General features: G+C 52.4%; 1 protein-coding gene across 8 annotated transcripts in view; it reads right to left on the reverse strand.

The window, feature by feature from the left end:
• BCL9L (BCL9 like) overlaps positions 1-2388 on the reverse strand; it is a 31605-nt gene extending 29217 nt beyond the window's left edge. For 3 of the 8 annotated variants that reach the window (XM_012470352.2, XM_012470357.2, XM_012470353.2), the window contains exon 1: positions 253-765. In XM_012470352.2, coding sequence (XP_012325775.2) covers positions 253-266 — 14 coding nt within the window. In that variant the 5' untranslated portion in view covers positions 267-765. Of the gene's footprint in view, positions 1-252; positions 883-1380 lie in introns of those variants that run through there. The other 5 variants (XM_012470359.3, XM_012470354.2, XM_012470355.2 and 2 more) reach the window with 4 other exon arrangements.
• Positions 2389-16688: the final 14300 nt, after the last annotated feature.

Below are 16688 nucleotides of genomic sequence, written 5' to 3' on the forward strand. Positions count from 1 at the left end.
CTGCTCACCTTCTCACCCATTCTCCCCAGTCCTGTCCTGAAGCCTCTATCAGCAGGGCCTCAGAGCTGACACCAGGAAGACAGGGCCTGACCATGCTCTTCCTCTGGGGTCATGAAATTGGGGTCCTGACCCGGAGAAGGCAGCCAGGCCCATGCTGAGAGGCAGCAGAAGAGCAAGGCAGCCCTTGCCCGGAAGTGGCTGCTCCCTGGAGAGGCTGAGAGGAGAGGGAGGAGAGAGTGGAAGCCCACTCACCGTGGCGGTCTCATCCAGAAAGCTGCTCAGAGGTAGCAGCAGGGTTAGAGCAGATACAGTGCACAGACAGCTTTCACCCTAAACCAAGGCTGGGAGTGACGGCAAAAGATCCAGGGAGCCTTGGAGCCCCTTTCTGAGGGCTCAAACACATGCCCAGGTCACCTCTCTCAGCAATACTTTTCCTCCCCACAGCAGAGTTCCCCCCAGACACAGACACAGACACAGACACAGACACACACACCCCAAGCAGCAGACAGACAGAAAGAGGAGGGAGGGAGGGGGTGTCAGAAAAACCCGGAAGGAAGGAAGCTGGACAGACAGACAGAAGCTGATCCTAGCTTCATTGCTCCAGAGAGACACCCTCCAGACTCCCAGACTCCGAGGGACACTCTCCTTCTCAGAAGAGAGTAGCCCTTGGTCGCTTCTGAAAGCAAATTCCAGCAGCCCTGGAATAGGACCTACCCCAGCCAAGCAAGAAGCCTCAGCCTCACTTCTCTTCCTACATTCTTGCCCGGGGGTTCCTGTGGACCAAGGCAGGGGCCACCACCCCTTAGCAGTGCAGGGACACCTCCAAGGAACTGTATGATTGCCCCACCCCCCAGCCAAGCCCACATCACTCAGAAGCCTTGGAAGAAGAGACTCCTCAGTCACAGCCCCCGCCGCTCATAGGCAGTGACTGGGGGAAAAGGGTGACCCCCAGCTCTTCCCAGTTCCAACCCACCTCCTTCTGGAGGCTCCATCAGCCAGGGGAGGAGGGCGGGGGTGCTGAGACCCAAGGGGTTGGTGAGCCTGGGAGGGGGACTACATCTCCCAGAAGCCCCCAGGGCAAGGTTCGCTGCTCCAGCTGGCCCAAGGCCGGCCTTGTTCTCTGCGCTAGGGTAGCAGGGTCCCCTGGCCGCCCCTAAGCCCTCCCCACTGTGTTCTGGAGCTGCCAACCTGATTGGGGGCTTAAGAGTAGCCTCCACTGACCCTGGGGGCATCCCCCACACCTTAAACAGCCTGGGGTACGTGCCAAAGAGCAAGAGACAATCAGACTGTGTTCCCCCTCCCCGATTCAGACTGGATCTCCCTTCTCGCGCCTCTGCTGGCCTGGCATGACTTTCGCCTTGCCCCCAGCCCACCCCTCACCTCACGCGGATTGGGGGGTCCTCACGCCAGGCCGGAGCTGGACGCCATGACCAGGTCAGGGTCGGTGTGTGAATGGGGGTCCTCCTGCTCGCCAGTTGGAGATGCAGAGGGGGCGGGCAGTCAGTGATCTTTTGATCCTGGACGCCTTGATCTCAACACCAGCCTGGCCCGGGAGAGGCTATCCAGGGATCGCTGGGCGCCTGGGTTCCTGCCTCCCAACCGTGGAGCATGGTCGTGGGCGCCGGGCAGCGGCGGGAGAGCGCGCACACCCGCCGGGGCCGGGGAGCGGGGCTGGGGTCTCGGCCCCGAACCTCAGGGCTCCGGCTCCTGCTCCTCCTCCCTGGCTTGCTTCCTTCCTTCCTTCCTTCCTTCGCCTCCTCCTTTCACTTTCCCCGAAGCCCGTGGGGATGGCGGGCGCTGGGCGGGGAGGGGGCTGTCTGGGCGCTTATTGTTGCTCAGACGCCGAGGGTCCGGGTCGCAGCCCCCGGGCGGCGCGGCGCCGGGGGACCCAGGCGTGGGGGCGGGTGGCCGGCTGGCTTCGGGCGGCGGCGGTGGTGCAGCGGCCCCGGGTCCGGGGCATGTCCAGCCACTGGCTCCGCCGCGCGCCGCCGCCTCCCCGGGCTCCCCTGCACTGCCGGAGCCTCGATCGCCCCTCCACTCGGCTCCACTCCCCAGCCTGAATAAGCATCGGGGCTCTCTGGCTGCCTCCTTCTGCCTTCATACCAGAGCCCGGAGAGGCCCCTGTCAAAATAAGAGCTCCCCCATCTCGCTTGCCTCCTCGCCCAACCCGGCTCCCCCAGCCTCCCAGTGGTCTGACTCGGTAAGACGCCCGACCGGCTAGCGGGAGGCAGGTTGGCCCGGGGACGGGGATGGGGGTTTCTAGCCTTCTCTCCTCCCCACTCCTGAGGACTGGGGAGGGGACGCGCCAACAACATCCCAGGCTAGGGAAAGGTTTGACAAACCTACCTTCCTATCTGCACTGATTGGAAGGAGTGGAAGTTGCCTGGACACACACACACACACACACACACACACACACACACACACCCCTCACTGAGCACTGGGTCCCCTCTTCATTGTACCCACCCACATCCATAATGCACTGAACATCTCTTTATTCATGTCTCTCCTAGTAGACCATGAGGTCCTTGAGGACACAGACTGAATTTTTTCATCTCAATCCTCAGCAGCACAAAGTAGATGCTAAGAAAATGTTTGTGGAAGTGAAACCTTTGTCTTCTCAAAAGAACTCTCCTAACCTAACCTCAAAGTGCTTCTCTCTCTCTCTCTCTCTCACACACACACACACACACACACACACTCTCTCTCTCTCTCACCACACTATAGGATGATCGATGCATGAAAAATAAATTGTAAAGCACTTTTTTTTTGAGATAGAGTTTCGCTCTTGTTGCCCAGGCTAGAGTGCAATGGCTTGGTATCAGCTCAGTGCAACCTCCACCTCCCAGGTTCAAGTGATTCTTCTGCCTCAGCCTCTCAAGTAGCTAGGATTACAGGCGTCTGCCACCATGCCTGGCTAATTGTGTAGTTTTAGCAGAGATGGAGTTTCACCATGTTGGCCAGGCTGGTCTCTATTTGCTGACCTCAGGTGATCCGCCTGCCTTGGCTTCCCAAAGTGCTGGGATTATAGGTGTGAGCCAGTGCAGGCCCAGTGAACATTTTTTTTTTTTTTTTTTTTTTTTTTTGAGACGGAGTTTCACTCTTGTTGCCCAGGCTGGAGTGCAATGGAGAGATCTCGGTTCACTGCAGCCTCCACCTCCTGGGTTCAAGCGATTCTCCTGCCTCGGTCTCTCAAGTAGCTGGGATTACAGGTATGTGCAACCATGCCTTGCTAATATTGTATTTTTAGTAGATACAGGGTTTCTCTATGTTGGTCAGGCTGGTCTTGAACTCCTGACCTCAGGTGATTCATCCGCCTTGGCCTCCCAAAGTGCTGGAATTACAGGGTGAGCCACCGCGCCCAGCTTTTAAAATTTTTTTTTTGAGATGGAGTTTTGCTCTCGTCACCCAGGCTAGAGTGCAGTTGGTGCGATCTTGGCTCACTGCAACCTTTGCCTCCCAGGTTCAAGCAATTCTCCTGCCTCAGCTTCCTGAGTAGCTGGGATTACAGGCACATGCCACCACGCGCAGCTAATTTTTTAAAACTTTTTGATAGAGAGGGGTTTCACCATGATGGCCAGGCTGGTCTTGAAATCCTGACCTCAGGTGATCCACCCACCTCGTCCTCCCAAAGTGCTAGGATTACAAGCATGAGCTACCGCACCTGGCCCCCAAAGCACTTTTTAAAAACGTTTTACATTTTAATGTTCACCACAAACCTGCAAGAAAGATATTATGTTCCCATTACAGAGGTCAGGAAATTGAGGTTTGCATTACCTAAGGACTTACCCAGAGCTACCCAGCTACAAAGTAGTAAACCCAGGACTAGAATTTGGGTCTCCTTATCCCTGGGGACTTTCCCTGTTTCCTACTGTCACCACCCACCCAGAATTAATACCAAGTGACAAGCATTGAATTTGTCTGGTAGGAAGGACACTAAGCCAGCCTGCTTTCTCCTGCTGTTTCTTCATCCCCTTTTCCCTGCCCCTCCTCACAGATGGTCCCCAGATAGCTCTAGCCTCACTGACCTCCCTCTCTTCTGACCACCTATCCCATCATAGCATATAACAAAGTATTCCTCATGTGTTTTATCTTGTCACACACACACACACATACAGACACACACACACACACATATACACACATGTCTGTTTGCCCCCAAAAGATTCCTAAGAGCCCAGACCATGCCTCCTACCCTCTACATTCCCCATAATACTCAAGTATGGCTGAGTTCATAGTAGGACTTCAGTAAATACTGACCTGATGAGTTGATAGTGCCAACAGCTGGGCACTGGACAAAGTCTAGGGAGGCACAGGTGGAAGGGGGCACAAACCTGGTAGAAGATAACACAGTAATCACCTGTGCATGCCATCACCACTTACAAATTAAAAATTACAAATTTTCGGCCGGGTGCAGTGGCTCACACCTGTAATCCCAGCACTTTCGGAGGCCAAGACGGGCGAATCACGAGGTCAAGAGATCGAGACCATCCTGGCCAACATGGTGAAACCCCGTCTCTACTAAAAATACAAAAAAATTAGCTGGGCGTGGTGGTGCGTGCCTGTAGTCCCAGCTACTCAGGAGGCTGAGGCAGCAGAATTGCTTGAACCCGGGAGGCGGAGGTTGCAGTGAGCCGAGGTCGCACCACTGCACTCCAGCCTGTTGCCTGGTGAGGGAGTGAGACTCTGTCTAAAAAAAAAAAAAAAAAATTACAAATTTTCATGCACGTTGTCTCATGATGATGCTTTGATCCAATCACCAAAACTTTTCCAAGTGCCAACTAACTGCTGTGCCAAGCACTGTGCTGGGTTAGGGGGCTGAATCACGACAGTCCTAAGAAGTCGGTTTTACCCCAGCTTAAAAGAAAACCGAAGCCCAGAGAGGCTTCTAGTGTGAAAGATCCCAGCACCTAGGCTAGTATCTGACCCATGGAAACAAGGTTTAATTTCTTGTCTTCTCTCCAGAAAGGCATAATATGGGCTACTTCTCGAACAGGGTGCTTTTAGAGGGGGCCACTGCGTTTATGTGGATCAGTCTACCCCTTACATATATGACAAGCCACAGGGATGTGTTACGTATGATCCCTTTGGCACAATTCCTGGTTCATACTAGGTCCAAAACTGCTTGCAGGGGCGAGTAGGTCTGTGTTGCCAGGGGTCTCTTAGATGGTGCACAATACATGTCCTATGGAGCAGCCATGCGGAGCGCTCCCCTGGGTGGGGCTGTGACTCATTCCTCCAGAGGAGGTTCCAGGTTGGGATGCGGAGCTGAGCTTTGGGCAGCCACAAGTTCTGGGTGGAACCCTGGAGAGATCCAGGAGGAAAGGAGAGAAGCAGGCAGCCCATTGCAGGAATCGAGCGGCTCCCTCTACTGGCCAACTCGGGGAACCTCTGTGTTTCCGCGTATCTGTGTGTCACTGTGTCACGAGGGGTGTCACAGGTGTGTCAGCGAGTGTCAGTGTCGGCGTTCGTCGGTGGAAGTGCCCGCATGGGTATGGGTGCGTGAGGGTGCCCGTTCGTGACGCAGTGTGGGTGTGCCAACGCCGCGATGGGCTGTTTCTGGAAGCGCAGCGTGTACACACAACAGTATCTTGTAATACAATTTACTTTGGGGCTGCTGGGGGTCGGCGCAAGGGCTGCCGATGATCTGCGATTAGGCATCGCGTTGCCGGGGTTACTAGGACAAAAGGATTCTCCAGCTGGTACTCCTCACCGGCTGGAGCACTACCCCGAGAAGGTGGGAGGAGTCCAGGCCAGACGGGTTCCTGGAAAGGACTCTATCGCCTAAAGCAACTAGGGACCCAAGAAAGAGTTAACGCAGAGCCCCGCAGTGACTTCAATCATTGGCTCAGGGCACTGTCAGTCAGAGGTCTGGGGGCGGGGTTTGCGGGGCCGCTGTCTGACTGCCCAGCGCCCCTCACTTACCCCTCGACCCCCCATATCATCTCACTGCTGGGCTGCGCCCACACCCCCATCTTGGTGGCGACACCTTCTTGGGCCCTGGAGGAAGAGCTGATCCGGGCATCCTGGCTTCCCCACTCACTCCAGCTGCCTGGCTTCCTGATAGATGGTGATTATTATATAATAGACTTGCTGGACAGAACCGTGCCAGCGCTCGGAACACTTTGCCCCCTCCTCGAAGTCTGCCCCAGGGCCTGGCACCTGCCACACAGAGCCTGCTGCCGGGTTCTGCCTCCATTCCAGGGCGGGAGACCCCAGGGCTAGGGCCTGGGATGGAGCGGGCGCCAAGTGGAGAAGAGCCGGGCGGGTGCCCCGCGGGTCTCAGGGTCGGCCTGAGGAGTGTGGCTTCACCAGCGCCTCTCCAGCATGGTGGGACCCGCCTGGTCTCTTCTAACCTGAGCTTGCAACTTGAGATCCCATAGTGGAGGTGCTAGAGGGCGCAGGGGCCATTGTGGGAAGGGGAAGGAGTTTGGAAAAGGTGCGGGGGCAGGAAAGGGAGGCTGAGAGAGGGGGCCGGCAGGGGCAGGGGGGAGGGACTCTTATCCTGACAGGGCTCCCGCCTTCCCCGACTGGAGGGTTTGGAAAAACTGAGCAGGCAGCCAAGGCTTGGCTGGAAATCCTGCAGCCCACCCTCCTGGGGACACAAAGCTGGAGGGCGGGGGCAGGGCGGGGAGAGAGAGCAAGACCCCGGGGAGGACAGGGCCTCTTTTGGGGCTGGGGGCCCAGGGGCCAGGACCCTGGGGAGGGGGTTCCTGGCGCTGTCTCCCTGCAGTCTGCTTCCCCCTTCTCTTCTACCCCCTCTGCTTCCCCCTCCTCCCCCACCGCGGCTCCAGTCTTGCAGATTGCGGGCAGACTTAACTCCTTGAGTGCCAGCCTGGTGGACTCTGTAGTGGTGACGCTGTGAGGGAAGGAAGGAGGAGGGACTCTGGACCCCACTCCCACCCACAGTTTAACACCTTATGCCCCGGAACGAAATCCCGGAACTGGTCGGGTTCCAGGGCCCTGAAAGGCTGCCTGGTTCTGAAGTCGCCACATGCAAAACAAGGCACCTGAGAGTTGAGGAATCGCCCGCTCTCTTGCCTAATCTTCCCTGCCTCCCCTCCCCACTGCCACCCTCTGGGTCTCTCCTGCCACTCTTCGGCCACCCTCCCCCCACCCCACCCCCATCTCCAAGTAGCAGCCGACTGCCGAGATCCCTGCCAGATTGAAGGCTGCGGGGATCCCGGAAGTCGGGGTTCCGTAGCTGCCTCAGCGCTCTCCTCTACATCCCACCTCTGAGGCCCAGCGCAGGTGACTGCAGCCCACGCCTCTCTTGCCCCCAAAGGGGCTGCTTCACCCATCTGGGAAGCTAACTACCCAACGGAGGCAGGGGACGCTAGCCTCCCCCAGCTCCAGCGAGGACAAGGACCTGAGTAGCTGGAAACCTGACTTCACCTCTACCGTAGCCCCTCCCCTAGCGAACAGCCCCTCCCCCGTCCTCTGTACCCCCTCAACTCTGCTGTGAATGACTCTGCCGAGCGAGCACCGCAGACTAGGCAGGAAGGGGTTAACGCAGCTACTGCGCTCGACCGGAGCGCCAGGTGAGGCACCGCCCATCTTGGCCTTCAGGTGTGTGGGTGGGGAAGAGGAGGGACAGTGACCTTAAGGGCTACTTTTTTGCCCCCTGGTGGCTAAATCTGGCTTAGCAGCCGCTGGCAAAAATATGCTCACAGGGGGATTCGCCGAAGAAGGACATTGGCAACAACGGTAGAGTGTTCCTCTTGCGGGAACGGCACCTTCCTAGGGAAGGAGATCATTCTGGGAAGGCTGGTGGAATGAGGGAGCTCCCACGGTCCCTGCCACACCGTCCTGATCAGCAGGCTGCCTCAGCCATTTCCAGATCCTTGCCTTAGGGGCTCTACTTGTTGGTCCCAAACACCTAGATGAGCGTAGGAAAAAAACAGAAGATATAGGCCCTGTCCTCCCAGGGTCTTCATCTAATAGAGAGGGTCCATAGGAGAAAACTGCTCCTACCTTTTCTTTCTGTGCTCCAGGCCTTCCCAGAGCACCCATTCCCTCCAGACCCAGGCATCAAATACAAACCTCTAGCCTGGCTTCAAAGCTCCTACCAGCTACCTCAACCCCCTTGAGCTTCTCTCCCCTCCAGCCAAGCTGCTTTCTGGGTCCCTCCCTGTAAAAAGACTCCACTTGAGGGATTCCAGGTGCTCTTATCTCCAGCATGGATGAGACCCTTCCTCCCATTTGCCCTCCCTGGTTAGCAAAGCCAATAATCTTGAAGAGCTCCTTCCCCTCCCCACTTCAATTGCCTACGTTTCTCCCTCTCATTTCCCACTACTTTCCTTTCAAGACTTCTTTTTGCATAGGCTGTTCACCCAATTGGAGACAATTCTGTCCTCCTTGTACCCTGTGATACCTCAACAATTGCCTTTTCTCCCAGCTCGATGGTAAGCCCTGAGTCCCAGCTACCGAGAGGGACCGTCGCTTGAGCCCAGGAGTTCTGGGCTGTGATGCACTATGCTGATGGGTATCCACACCAAGTTCAGCATGATATGGTGACCTCCTTGGAGTGGGGGACTGCCAGGTTGACTAAGGAAGGGTGAACTGGCCCAGGTCAGAATGGAACAGATTGAAACTCTGGTCCTGATCATAGTGGAATTGGGCATTCCAGCCTGGACAACATAAGGACAACGTTGCATCTCTTTATTTTTTTCAAACACCAACTCAAAAAAAAAAAAAAAAAAAAAACTGGGCCAGTGGCTTACATCTGTAATCCCAGCACTTTGGGAGGTCAAGGCAGGCGGATCGCCAGGTCAGGAGTTTCAGACCATCCTGGCCAACATGGTGAAACTCCGTCTCTACTAAAAATACAAAAAATTAGCTGGGCGTGATGGCATGCGCCTATAGTTCCAGCTATTTGGGAGGCTAAGGCAGGAGAATCTCTTGAACCCAGGAGGTGGAGGTTGCAGTGAGCCAAGATTGTACCATTGCACTCCAGCCTGGGCAACAAGAGTAAAACTCCATCTCAAAAAGAAAAAAAAAAAAAAAAGGCCAAGTGAGGTGGCTCACACCTGTAATCCCAGCACTTTGGGAGGCTGAGGCGGGCAGATCACCTGAGGTTGGGAGTTCGAGACCAGCCTGACCAACATGGAGAAACCCATCTCTACTAAAAATACAAAACTAGCCTGGCATGGTGGCGCATACCTGTAATCCTAGCTACTTGAGAGGCTGTCGGAGAATCACTTGAACCCTGGAGACGGAGGTAGCAGTTGCAGTGAGCCAAGATTGTGCCATTGCATTCCAGCCTGGGAAACAAGAGCAAGACTCCGTGTCAAAAAAACAAAAAAAAAAAAGCCGGGCGCGGTGGCTCACGCCTGTAATCCCAGCACTTTGGGAGGCCGAGGCGGGTGGATCACGAGGTCAAGAGATCGAGACCATCCTGGTCAACATGGCGAAACCCTGTCTCTACTAAAAATACAAAAAATTAGCTGGGCATGGTGGCGCAGCCTGTAATCCCAGCTACTCAGGAGGCTGAGGCAGGACAATTGCCTGAACCCAGGAGGCAGAGGTTGCGGTGAGCTGAGATCGCGCCATTGCACTCCAGCCTGGGTAACAAGAGTGAAACTCCGTCTCCGTCTCAAAAAAAAAAAACAACTTTGGTCTGAGAGTCCAAAGTACAAGACCTTGGCCTAGTCACTCCCTGTCTCTGGGTTGCAATTTCTTCAAATGTAAAACAAGAGGCTTAGGTGCCTTTATCTTCATGTTCTTCTTTATCCTGTAGATAGCCATTAAATAGCTGGATTGTTGAGAGAAAACACTCACTTAGCTCTGATCTGCATGGGGCTAGCAGAGCTCATAAACCCCGGAGAAGCTATCAGAGGCAAGGCCTCAAAGAAAGCCAGTCAGTCAGTCACCTGTGTCTCGCCCACTGCCCCCTTGGTCTGGCAGTTCTTCATCCTGGGAACGTCTCATTCTTGCCACTAATGGAAGGCAAGAGGCTTTCTGAGATTGTGCTGGAGGGGAGAGCATGCCCACAATATATTTAGTTACTGCGGTAATCTGCTTTAATATGTAGCACTATAGGACTTTTTGTTTGTTTGTTTGTTTTGCTTTTTTGTTTTTGAGATGGAGTCCTGCTCTGTCGCCAGGCTGGAGTGCAGTGGCTCAGTCTCAGCTGACTGCAACCTCCACCTCCCAGGTTCAAGCGATTCTCCTGCCTCAGCCTCCTGAGTAGCTGGAACTACAAGTGTGCACCACCATGCCCAGCTAATTTTTGTATTTTTTTCTTTTCTTTTTTTTTTTTAAAGACAGGATTTCACCATGTTGGCCAGGCTAATCTTGAACCCCTGACCTCAGGTGATCTGCCTGCCTCAGCCTCCGAAAGTGCTGAGATTACAGGCGTGAGCCACCACGCCCAGCCTGTATTTTTTTTTTTTTTTAAATAAGAGACGGGGTTTCTCCACGTTGTTTAGACTAGTCTCGACCTCCCGACCTCAGGTGATCCACCTGCCTCGGCCTCCCAAACTGCTGGGATTACAGGCATGAGCATGAGCCACCACACCTAATTTTTGTATTTTTAGTAGAGACAGGGTTTCACCATGTTGGCCGAGATGTTCTCAATGTCTTGACCTCGTGAGCTGCCTGACTCAGCCTCCCAAAGTGCGGGGATGACAGACGGGAGCCACTGCGCTGGGCCAGAACTGTTATTTTTGAGAGATGGAATGTTCTCAGGTGAGGAAGCTGCGTGGTGAAGGTCCAGAGTGGTGAAAGGACTTGCCTAAAAACATAAGGCTGGTGGTGATAGCTGGAAGAGGTACCCAGGCCTCCTGATTCCCTGTCCAGACTCTTTCCAAGACACCACTGCAGCACTTGTTCCAACTTTCCATTGGACTTCTTCCTGTGTCTGGCTCATTTCCCTGTGAGGCCATAATATCTGGGAAGGCAGGCTTGGCCTCCTTATCTGGACATCCCCCAGAGCCTGGAGGGGTGCTCAGAACCTGCTGTCCCCCAGGTCCCCCTTTTCTCTCGCACTATGACCCTGTTTATATTTATGTAGCTCTCTTACTTGTTCTAAAAAGGCTTCCTTGGATTGTGGACAAAGTCTTGGGCCAGGCATAGTCCCAATCCCAGCCAGACCTAAAACCTACTCTGTGACTTAAAACAAACTGATTCACTTCCCTGGGCCTTGTGTTCTCCATCTGTCAAGACCCATAACCTGGGCAGGCAAGGTGGCTCATGCCTGCAATCCCAGCACTTTGGGAGGCCAAGGTGGGTGGATCACTTGAAATGAGGAGTTCAAGATCAGCTTGGCCAACATGGTGAAACCTCATCTCTACTAAAAATACAAAAATTAGCTAGGCGTGGTGGTGCGTGCCTTCAGCTACTCAGGAGGCTGAGGCAGGAGAATTGCAACAGAATGAGACTCCATCTCAAAAAAATAAAAAAGACCTATAACCTATTCTAACTCCTAGATTTGTAATCTCAGCTCTGAAATCCAAATCAGGAAGTGTTTTTTAAAGACATAGCTTTGGCCGAGAGCAGTGGCTTACACCTGTAATCCCAAAACTTTGGGAGGCCAAGGCGGGTGGATCACCTGAGGTCAGGAGTTCAAGGCCAGCCTGGCCAATATGATGAAACCCCATCTGTTCCTAAAATGCAAAAAAATTAGCCAGGTGTGGTGATGCACATCTGCAATCCCAGCTATTTGGGAGGCTGAGGCAGGAGAATCGCTTGAACCTGGGAGGTGGAGATTTGAACTGGGAGAATCGCTTGAACTTAGATTGCACCACTGCACTCTAGCCTGGATGACAGAGCAAGACTCCCTCTCAAAAAAAAAAAAAAGATGCTGAATAATTAAATGATACGAAGTTTATGCAGGCAGTGCAGATTGCATCCTCAGGTAGACCTGGTGGAGAAAGAGAAAACTGACCTGGGCCTGGAAGGACAGGCCAGGGACAGAGGCACACAGATGGCTCAGTGAAGGGCAGGGAAAGAACAAAAGCAGGACGAATGTTGATGGGAAGATAGTGAATCTCAAAGACCAACTACCTAGTTCAAGTTCTCTCTTTTTTTTCTAAAAAGTGGTCTCACTTTGTTGCCCAGGCTGGAGTGCAGTGGTGTGATTATGGCTCACTGCAACCTCAACCTTCTGGGCTCAGGTGATCCTCTCACCTCAGCCTCCTGCGTAGCTGGGACTACAAGCACGTACCATGACACCTGGCTAATTTTTTTATTTTTTGTAGAGATGGGTTTTGCCATGTTGCCCAGGCTTGTCTCGAACTCCTGGGCTCAAGCAACCCTCCCGCCTTGGCCTCCCAAAGCACTTGGATTGTGAGCCACTGTACCCAGCCTTCAAATTCTTTCTGATGCTTACCTCTTTCCCAATATCTGTGGCCAGCAGTATATCAGCATCTTCTTCCTTTTTTTTCTTTCTTTTTTTTTTTTTTTTTGAGATGGAGTCTCGCTCTGTCTCCCAGGCTGGAGTGCAGTGGTGCGATCTTGGCTCACTGCAACCTCAGCCTCACAGGTTCAAGCAATTCTCCTGCTTCAGCCTCCTGAGTAGCTGGGATTACAGGCACCTGCCACCATACCAGCTAATTTTTGTATTTTTAGTAGAGATGGGGTTTCACCATGTTGGCCAGGCTGGTCTCCAACTCCTGACCTCATGATCCACCTGGCTCAGCTTCCCAAAGCGCCAGAATTAGAGGCGTGAGCCACCATGCCCGGCAAGCAGCATCTTCTTGAACACCTTCAGTAGCTAGGAGCTTACTGCCTCCCAAGACAACTCATTCCATTTATGGACATCTGTTTTTCCTTCCTCCTAGCTGAACTTCACCTCCAGTGGTCTCCACAGAACTGAACTTTATTTTGAGCCGATCTCTTATCTCCTGTTGGTCCATGCAGTAGCTTAGTAGGGGTGCACACTGTAAGTCTAATTCTTCTTCCCTATGATAGCCCTTCAGGTATTTGAGCTTTAGTGGTCCCTACTCTTTTCTTTTGCCTAAATATTCCCAGGTCACAAAGCAATGACTCCCATTATAACACTTGGCCAATTTACACTAAAGCAAGATTATATCTTCTCCTTTATTCCAAATACTGTATTTCCAGTAACATAACTAACATTGGATTTGCTCCTGGCAGCCACGTTATGCTGATGTCCCTTTTTTCTTTTTTTGAGATGGAGTTTCGCTCTTGTTGCCCAGGCTGAAGTGCAATGGCATGGTTGGTCTCACCTCACTGCAACTTCTGCCTCCCGGGTTCAAGAGATTCTCCTGCGTCAGCTTCCCAAGTAGCTGGGATTACAGGCACTTGCCACCACATCCAGATGATTTTTTTTTTTTTAGTAGAGACGGGGTTTCACCATGTTGGCCAGGCTGGTGTGGCACTCCTGACCTCAAGTGATCTGCCCACATCAGCCTCCCAAAGTGCTGGGATTATAGGCGTGAGCCACTGTGCCCAGCTTGATGGGTTTTTTTCTCCCTATCCCCTCTCCCTGACCAGTGCTGATGTCTCAGACTGAACTTACTAAAACCACTGATTCTTTTTCACCTGAACTGCTTCTAAGCCATGTCTGGCCCGCTGTGCATTGCTGAGGTCGTACTTAGATCTCTGATCATTTTATCCCATTAGGTTTACCTAACCATTCTATACATAAATATGATTTTTGGATCCTTGTCTTTCAGTGTTTACTACCCTGAAGGATTGTATCTGTGAAATGTGATACTATATTTTCATATAAGCTGTTAATAAAAAATATTTAACAGGAAAGAGATGGAGACAAAACCCAAAAGTACACAAATGTACTTCTGGTGGGTACCAATCCCCGCCACACTGAGAAGTAGCAAGAATAAATGGTTTTGTAGGTGGGATGGAATCAGATCATAATGGGCCTCAAAAGAAGGAAATAAAAAGGCTCAGAAGGTTTTTGAGTAGAAGAGTGATACAAGGAACAATCTGGTATAGCAAAAAACCAAAACGCTAACCTTGGAACTCGGCAGACCTGGATCTGATCTGCAATTCCAGCTTTATTGCTTATTGGCTGTAGAACTTTGTGCAAATTAACCATTCTGAGCATCAGTTTCTTCTCCCGTAAAATGGGATAACAACTACCTTTAGGATTTATTGTGAAGATTACATGAGATAGCATATATGAAGAGCCTAGTACATAACAGGTGATCAATAAATGAAGAAGAAAAAAGAGGGGGAGGAGGAGGAGAAGAAAGTCATGCTTGGAACAGGCCCAGGTCTAGTCCCCTCCCTCCTTCCCTTCTTCCCTACCTTCCTTCCTTTCTCTTTCTCTCTTTTTTTTTTTTTTTTTTTTTTTTGACAGAGTCATGCTCTATTGCCCAGGCTGGAGTGCAGAGGCACGATCTCAGCTCACTGCAACCTCCACCTCCCAGGTTCAAGTGATTCTCCTGCCTCAGTCTCCTGAGTAGCAAAGATTACAGGCACATGGAACCACATCTGGCTAATTTTTGTATTTTTAGTGGGGTTTCACCATGTTGACCAGGTTGATCTTGAACTCCTGACCTCAGGTGATCAGCCCACCTCAGCCTCCCATGCCTGGGATTACAGGCTTGAGCCACCGTGCCTGGCCAGGTCTGGTTTTCGAAGAAGGACTGCATTTGTAGTAAATCCAAGTGGGAAGTCCACCGCTGAGGCTACTGTGAGGGCTTAAAATGACTCACTGGGGCTTGGTCTAGGGTAATATATATGAAATGGCAAAGAGAAGGAAGCAGATCCAAATGACATTTTCAAAGGAGAATTGATACACCCTGGACTCAAGTGAGGTGTGGAGGATGACAGAGAGAGGAGTCACAGGTAGCACCAAGGTCTTTACTCTGGGTCATGACAGGTAAGTACAAAGCGGGTGATGGTTTGCAGAAGATGGCTCATGTTTAGTCACTGAATTAGGCATGACACTAGGATACCCAGTGGATATGACCAGCAAGAAGGTGAAGAGATTTGATTAGAACTTCAGAGAGGCTGGGCGCGGTGGCTCATGCCTGGAATCCCAGCACTTTGGGAGGCCGAGGCGGCAGATCATGAGGTCAGGAGTTCAAGATCAGTCTGCCAACATAGTGAAACCCTGTCTCTACTAAAAATACAATAATTAGCCAGGCGTGGTGGTGGGTGCCTGTAGTCCCAGCTACTCAGGAGGCTGAGGCAGGAGAATCACTTGACCCCAGGAGGTGGAGGTTGCAGTGCACTCCAGCCTAGGGGACAGAGTGAGACTCTGTTTGAAAAAAATAAACTGCCGGGCACAGTGGCACATGCCTATAGTCCCAGCTACTCAGGAGGCTGAGGTGGGAGGATCTCTTGAGCCCAGGAGTTCTGGGCTGTAGTGCGCTATGCCAATCAGGTGTCCACAATAAGATTGGCATCAATATGGTGACATCCCGGGAGCAGGGGACCACCAGGTTCCACCAGCCCAGGTCGGAAATGGAGCAGGTCATAACTTCCTTCCTGATCAGTAGTGGGATCACACCTGTGAATAGCCACTGCACTCCAGCCTGGGCAACATAGCAAGACCCCGTCTCTTAAAAAAAAAAAAAAAAAAAAAAGGAACTTCAGAGAAAGAGGAGTCAGAGCCAAAGTTAGGTTTCTGGGAAGCACTCCTTGCCAGTGGTAGCTGCAACTATTGGGTGAGGTCTCTGAGGGTGAGCTGGGAAGTGAACCAAGGACAGGACCCTGCAGGACACATCCAGAGCCATGCTAATTCTGATTTAGGGCTGGAAAAGAAACTGCCCAACACCACTTTCCCTCCCTACCGTTCTCTGCCTTCTGGTCACAGTTGAACAGATCAACCCAACCTGACACCCACCCACCAACTGCGTCACTGGAAATAGACCTCTGTGTAGAGCCCACTGGAACCCAAACCCTCCAGGACTCTGCTTTTCTGTCCTGATATCAGAAAGGACACAAGTTCTTGTTTAACCCACAGAACTCAGCTTGTTGCTGCAATAATGCACTTGAAAAGGGAGAGGCAGGAGGGATGCCATAGAAACTAACTTGGACAGGTCCGGTGCAGTGGCTTATGTCTGTAACCCCAGCACTTTGGGAGGCTGAGGTGGGTGGATAACCTGAGGTCAGGAGTTCGAGACCAGCCTGGCCAACAGGGCAAAACCCCATCTCTACTAAAACTATAAAAATTAGTCAGGCGTGGTGGTGCACACCTGTAATCACAGCTACTCTGGAGGCTGAGTCAGGAGAGTCACATGAACCCAGGAGGCAGAGGTTGCAGTGAGCCAAGATCATACCATTGCACTCCAGCCTGGGTACCAAAGCAAAAGTCCGCCTCAAAAAAAAAAAAAAAAAAACTGGGGCATAGTGGCTCACACCTGTAATCTCAGCCCTTTGGAAGGCCGAAGTGAGCAGATCACCTGAGGTCAGGAGTTTGAGACCAGCCTGGCCAACGTGGTGAAACCCCATCTCTACTAAAAATACAAAATTAGCCGGGTGTGGTGGCGGGTGCCTATAATCCCAGCTACTCAGGAGGCTGAGGCAAGATAATCACTTGAATCCAGGAGGCGGAGTGAGTAGAGATCACATCATTGCACTCCAGCCTGGGTGACAGAGTGAGACTCCGTCTCAAAAAAAATAAAAAAAAGGAAGAGATTTGGACAGAGGCAGGTAGGGACACCTTCATGAAGAACAGGAGAGAAACAGAAGCTGAGGGACAAAGGGAAGGGGAGGGCTGTGAGTACCTCGAAAGGCCCACTGAGAGGAGG

Source organism: Aotus nancymaae, unplaced genomic scaffold (genome assembly GCF_030222135.1).
Source record: "Aotus nancymaae isolate 86718 unplaced genomic scaffold, 86718_ANA_hifiasm-v0.15.2.pri h1tg000012l, whole genome shotgun sequence".
Taxonomy (NCBI): Eukaryota; Metazoa; Chordata; class Mammalia; order Primates; family Aotidae; genus Aotus; species Aotus nancymaae.